General features: G+C 47.4%; 1 protein-coding gene across 4 annotated transcripts in view; it reads left to right on the forward strand.

The window, feature by feature from the left end:
* FRMD4A (FERM domain containing 4A) overlaps window positions 1–6,349 on the forward strand; it is a 379,383-nt gene that overhangs the window by 147,044 nt on the left and 225,990 nt on the right. For all 4 annotated transcript variants that reach the window (XM_019509538.1, XM_019509536.1, XM_019509535.1 and 1 more), the window contains exon 2: window positions 655–720. In XM_019509538.1, the coding sequence (XP_019365083.1) occupies window positions 655–720 (66 nt within the window). The remainder of the gene's footprint in view (window positions 1–654; window positions 721–6,349) is intronic.

Raw genomic sequence — 6,349 nt, forward strand, 5'->3', positions numbered from 1 at the left:
CCATCATTCAGGGAAACATATCTCATGCATTTCATTGCTGCCACAATCTAGGTGACTTTGTAAGAGACCTTGTTTGTGGTTAAAAGCATTCTGCTATAACCATGTCTGTTAACATTAGCTATATCAGTATTTAAGTCTGTACAGTTTTCTAGTATAGACGTATTTAGGTAGAAAGAGGACCTAGGGCCATGTTAATCTGTGGGGTAATTTCAGTTATGTTAGTATTGAGCATTCCCTTGAAATATGGGCAGGGATTTTCTCTGGTGTTGCCACGTTGGCAAAGGGCAGGTGCACGGATGGGGGCCGAGGTGGGTAGTGTCAGGGCCATCTCCATCAGCCTGCATACGGGAAACAGCCTCCCTTAGCCACCTTCTGCCCCAGGCTCGTTTTTCACACTGGAACGACCTCCCTTGTGTGGCTGAGTCAAAGCAGGGGCCGCGTGCTGTTTGGTGACAGCTGCGAGAGTGTTTTTTCTTTTTCTCTTTCCAACCTTTTCTTTTCCTGGTGCCAGGGAAGGAAAAACTGTGAATGAAACCCTCGGCTCGGATGGGGTTTTGAGAGAGCAGAGCCGCAACATGCTAGTGGCAGCTCCCAGCCTTTGCCAACCCTGTAAATTAAGCACCCTGAAATGCACGTCTGTCCTCTCTCTTGCAGATGACGGAGGGCCGCCGATGTCAAGTGCACCTCCTCGATGACAGGAAGCTGGAACTTCTTGTGCAGGTAATACATTGTCCTCGCTGACGGCGTGGTTTGAATTCTGGATGGTGGGGGGCAAGTAGGTCAGTGAAATCTTTATTAGTCAGCAAGTCTGCATGTGAGTCCCTCAGATTTCATAAACTCAGAAGGATCCAGCTGGTTCACGGCCCAGGATGGGAGACCTACAATGAAGATCCAAGGTGCTGTAGGAAGGGTTGGAGGCGTGTTAATGCCCCACCAACAGTGCCCCAACATGGTACCGGAGCTGCTGTCTTTCAGCTGAGATGAAAAACCAGTCAGAGCTGCTTGTGGTCATTCATAATCCCATGACACTTTCTGAAGAGTTAAGGATCACATCTGTGCCAAGCTTCTGCACCAGTAACAATATTCTGCCCCTCTAAAATTCCCTGTGCAGTTTTTGTTGCATGCCCATCCACTTCCTGCCCTAAACTCCTGCTGCGTGACGTTAGACAGCTGTTACGTTCTGTCTTGGAGCTGGCCACGCTTCAGTCACGGGTGAAGTGACCCGCACACGTAGCTTGCATGTCAGTTTGAGTTTATGGTGCATCCTCAGGATGCAAGGCAATAGGCGGGAGATAATAGATGATTACCTTTTGAGAGCATTCACATCAGGATTCAAACATGAACATGCATTTAATTAGATTTTGCACTCCAGCTACAGCTATTTCATTCCTCTGCTTGCTGGGATTTGAATTTACAAGCTCCAGGATGTCTCAGAGCTTGGACAAACATACAGTTTTAACCACTCGAAAAGGGGAGGCATGGTTTTCCTATATTTCATAGAAAATTAGAGTTGGAAAGGACCTCAGGAGGTCACCTCTAGTTGGGGCTGGTCCTGGTTTGAGCAGGGGGTTGGACTCAGAGGTTAGTCCAACTCCCTGCTCAAAGCAGGACCAGCCCCAACTAGATCATCCCTATCTGCATCCCTGCAGAACCATACAGACCTATCCTTGAAGGTTGTTACAGTTGTCTATAACCTATGGCTTAAGTAGGCTGCTGTTTTGTGTCTTTTTTCCTATTATGAAACAATCCCAGAGTCCCACTCAGGATAAGGGCTCCTTTATACCAGATGCTGTGCAGAAAAGTGCAAAGATACCATTGCCTTCTCCCTAAATTGTGTAATTTAACCCTAGCACTAATCCCAGTCATCTAAGGTAAAGGTCAGGACAGTTTATGGTGATTGTATTTTATCTGCTAGTGCCTGTGGGTGGTAGGGTCCTGATTGCCTGTTTCACTGTATGCAGTTTGGGATGGTGAATGGACATTGGTAGTTGAGGCTGAGCTTCTCCTAAAGGAGTTGGAAGTCCCATGCCATTGTTGTGTGAAAGGAAGCATCTTTTGCTGTTTCTAATAAGGACCTAAGTTTCACATATGCCCTGGATAGAGCAGGACATAAATCATAATAATAATAATAATAATAAGACTACTGATGCAATGTACTAGTGACAGAGCAAGTATATACCCGCCTGTTGCATGGAATAGTCCTAGAAACCCTCTGAATCTTTTTGCTTGATATTTAAAGCTTAAAACCCTAGTCCTGCAAGTCCTTGGGAATCCCAGACCCCCTTGCTAGCCAGGGCTGTGCCACCCAGGCTCAATGTGCTGCAGTCCCAGGCACATGTGTAAATGCTGTGGTTGGGAGCAATAAACTCCAGTGCAAACTGTGCTGGAGTTCATTCAGCCATGTTAATTTTATATGTAGATGTGCCCCTTGAGTGCATGGCAGAAAGCTGCATGAAGCAGTTGTTGTATGGCACAAATGTGAATGGAGCCTGTGCCAGGCATAGACCTTGCACACTGAATGGAAGTGCCAAGTCCCTTCTCCTGCACGCAAAGTGGATGAAAGGGATGAAGGTGTGCGTAGAAAAGGGGGAGCTCTCAAAAGTCTATGCATGCTTTTGAACTTGGATTTGTAAATGAATTGCTTAGATTAGTTGTGTCCAGTCTTTTGGGCCCCAGACCCCACTTCCAGGCTTGCTATCCCACTTCCTGATTGGCTTGCACTTCTGGCCAGACCCTGTCTGCTGAATTGAATCCCTTCCAGTGCCTTGTTTGGGAACTGATGACTTAAGTCAGTGTCCATGCACCCACGACTCAGCCAGAATAACTTGGTAGCCAAGCCAATAATGTGATGGCAGCAGTGTGTGGTAGACAGGCAAGCTGGAGAGGGAGTAACCAAGCCAGATTTTCAACGCTCTGCAGCCCCCCGCAGTCAGGATCAGATTTCCAGGAGGGCAGACCTGGCTGGAAACATGCTGATTATTATTCTCAGAAAATTTTGTAAGAAAAAAATCTTTCTGATCAATATTTCCCATGTAAATATTATAACTTCACATGAAAAATCCAGAACATAGACATTTTTGAAGGCTGTTCAAATATTACATATAAAAATATGTAAATAAATTAATTTGATTTTCCAGCTTTTTTTTTTTGGCTTGGTTGAGTTGGCAAACCTGGATAATTCTGACAGATGCACCCTCCGTGCAGATTCCCAGTGCTGAGTGCTGTTGAAAATCTGGCCAAATACTTAGGTGTCTAAATGGGAACTGAAAACCTGGCTCTGGTTACTGGTGTTAAGTGAAGTGTGTAGGAAATCTCCAAAGAATTAATCATAAAGATTAGAAAAATAACTTCTTTCTCACAAATGGCACTAGACCCAGTGACAGGCTGTGGTAGAAACTTCCCATAGCACTTGAATTACTGTCCAGCAGCTGATAACATGGGGTGGGCAGGATGAGGTTTAGCTGTACTTTAGTAAACACTGGAAGGATGAATGGGGACTTTTGAAACTCATCTGAATCACAGGAAATGCATCTCCATGCTGACTTGTATCGCTCTGGAATGTGGTTTAAATAGCATAGGCAACCCAAACTAACAGCTAAAAGGGCCATGGGGGCTGAGGAGCTGAAGGTCCCATTGATTTTGAAAGACACTTACACTCCTAAGCACCTAAATCTCCTTAGCAATTGGGACTTGGGCTCTTAAATCACTTCAGGTGATTTTGAGGCGTGAAGGTGGTTAGCCATGTTAGCATGAAGTCAAATAGAAGATAGGGCACATACAAATGCACTGGTTGAGAGAGGTATGAGCCTTTGTAAGCAACAGCCTACTTCATCAGATGCTAGGACTAGATCATCGCTAGAAGTGCACGTCAAGAAAAACAATTATGAGCATTCGTCAGAAGAAGCCCTATGAATGTGCTTTGGTGGTACTGGCAAGACTGCTCATTTGCTTGTATATATGTAAAACTTGATGAGAAATGTCATGGAAAGGGTGAGTGTCATGAGGGTTAGGATTCAGCTTTTGAAGAGTCACTGAATCCAAGAGCAAAAGAAATGCCTGTAAGTCACCGATCCCCAGGGATCCTGGTTTTGTCTGTCTGAAAATCACACATTCTCTGATAAAGCAAAGACAGAAGATTGCAAATTCTCTGATTAAAACCCCCAAAATTCATGGTTTTTCTGTGATCAAAATGAAACGTTACAATATATATAGGTATCAGTTGAACGCAATGTTTTATTGATATATTTACCATTTTAAAGCAATTTGGAAGACTGCCAGTGCCTCAATCACTATAATAAAATAAATTGTAAATACCGATACATTTTGGTGGTTGATTTGGGGTTTTTATCATGGAAAATCAGGGCTCCTTCTGCCCCCTTCACTCACCAGGACGTGGGTCTAGCTGCAGCTGCCCCCACCCCTCCTGCCACACTGCTTTGTGGCACCGAGCAACCCTGATCCGCCAGTGCCCTGCCCATGCCATTGCCCCTCACTCGCCACCCACAGCCCCCCACTTCTCACCAGCCCTGCTGGAGGGGGCCCCCAGCTGCCAGGGCTATGGGGACAAGGACCTGGGACCACAGCCCCCTGCCCCCCACAGCAGTGCTCAAACCCCAGGTACTCCCCGTAGGAGGTGGCAGCTGCTGCAGTGGCAGCATGGCCAGAGTGGAGCCCATGGGGGCGCAGATGCAGGCTGCCTGCTGCAGGTTCAGGGCTCCCTGCCCTGCTGCCTTCCCCCTGGGGCCTCTGTAGCCCAGTGGGTGAGACCTGGTGTGTAGGGCAGAGCGGGACTGGGCAGGGAAGCTCATGCTGCTGCCATGAGCCCTGCACCACCATGGTGAGGTGCAGCGTGCGTGCTCAGCAGCAGCAAGGGGTACAACTGTGCACGACCACCCCTGCTGCTGCTGGGTGGGTAGGGGGTGCCTTGCCATGGTGGTGCCATGCACTAAATTTCCCCACCTTGCTGTGCCCTGCCACGCTAGATGGTCCACAGAGGCCCCAGGTGGAGGGCAGCGGGGTGGGGAGCCCAAGCCTGCAGAGGGCAGCCCGCCCCATGCACAAATCCGGGAGTCACATGCCTCCCATGCCTCCCCCAGGAGTGCACACAGCAGTGGGGAGCCACCCCCCAGTGGATGAGCCACCTAGGGCCCAGTCCTGCTCCCCACCTGGGCCCTGCGGCCATGCGTTCCAGCCCCACGCCACGTCCTGCTTGGGCAGCAGCCCCAGCCCTGCCCAACTCCCTTCCTTCCTCACTATGGGGACCTCAATTCGCCCACCCTCGCCGCCACCAGACTTACCTGCAGGGAGCTGCTCTCCAGGCTGCCTGGTGGCCACGTGCACATGCACGTGGAGCCCCCAGCTGATCACCTTGCTTTCGCTGCCCGCAGCCCCTCGCAGGCTGAAACTCTGCCAGCCTGCAAGGGGAAGCCCACCATTTACCACACTTTTCTCCTTTAAAGAAGAAAATCTGGGTTTTTCTCCTTAAAATGAGAAAATCCAGGTTTCACCGCATTTTTCCATGGTGAGCGGAAAACCCTGGATCCCTGCCGATCATACTGTTTGAATGGGAATTTCTAACAATCGATCCTTGAATCGAATACCACTGTAAGTCACAAGGACTGGATCACTTATGAACTATGAACTAGATTTCGCTCACACAGAACCATTTATTGACTGCATTTCAAGTAAAGTGCACATTTTGTAAGCTCAGATATCTGGTTATAGAAAACGGATGCCCAGAAGAGCAGCTGTATTTTCTGTATAAATTGTTCTTTGAATGTAGTTCAGCCAGCTCAGCTAATAATGCTTTGTGCTTCTATAACATCTTACAACCAGGGATCACAGAGGGTTTTCAGTCTAGTAGATCTTCAGCATCCTGGTCATTCTTTGACATAACATGTTCATATATGTAATAGCCATGGAGTAGGAGGGCTGAAAACAGCACTTCTAAGTACAGTTCGTACCTCTGCTACCAATTTCCTTGTGCAGTTGAGCAAGCCTGTTAAACTCAAGCATAGAGAGATGTTAAAGGGGCCTGAGGATCCAGAATCTTTAATTATTAAAGACAAGATTATGATATAGTATCATAGCTGCACGAGTTGGATAGTACTTTGCTCTTTGATTAGCTCCATGACTTCCATGGACCATTTTAACCCCTTTTTATATCTGTGAATCAACTCTGATCAGACTTTGCATTTTATAAATGTATTGCTAGAAGCATATCCCCATGTGGCTTAAGGGAATGTACATCTGCCTGGAGGGAAAGGGGTTCACAGATGGAAAATATGGCACAGCAGTTGCCTTGATTGTCATAAAATATGACAGAGCAGTTGTCATAATTTGTCAAAGC

Source organism: Gavialis gangeticus, unplaced genomic scaffold (assembly GCF_001723915.1).
Source record: "Gavialis gangeticus isolate Ggan-Ray unplaced genomic scaffold, GavGan_comp1, whole genome shotgun sequence".
Classification (NCBI taxonomy): domain Eukaryota; kingdom Metazoa; phylum Chordata; order Crocodylia; family Gavialidae; genus Gavialis; species Gavialis gangeticus.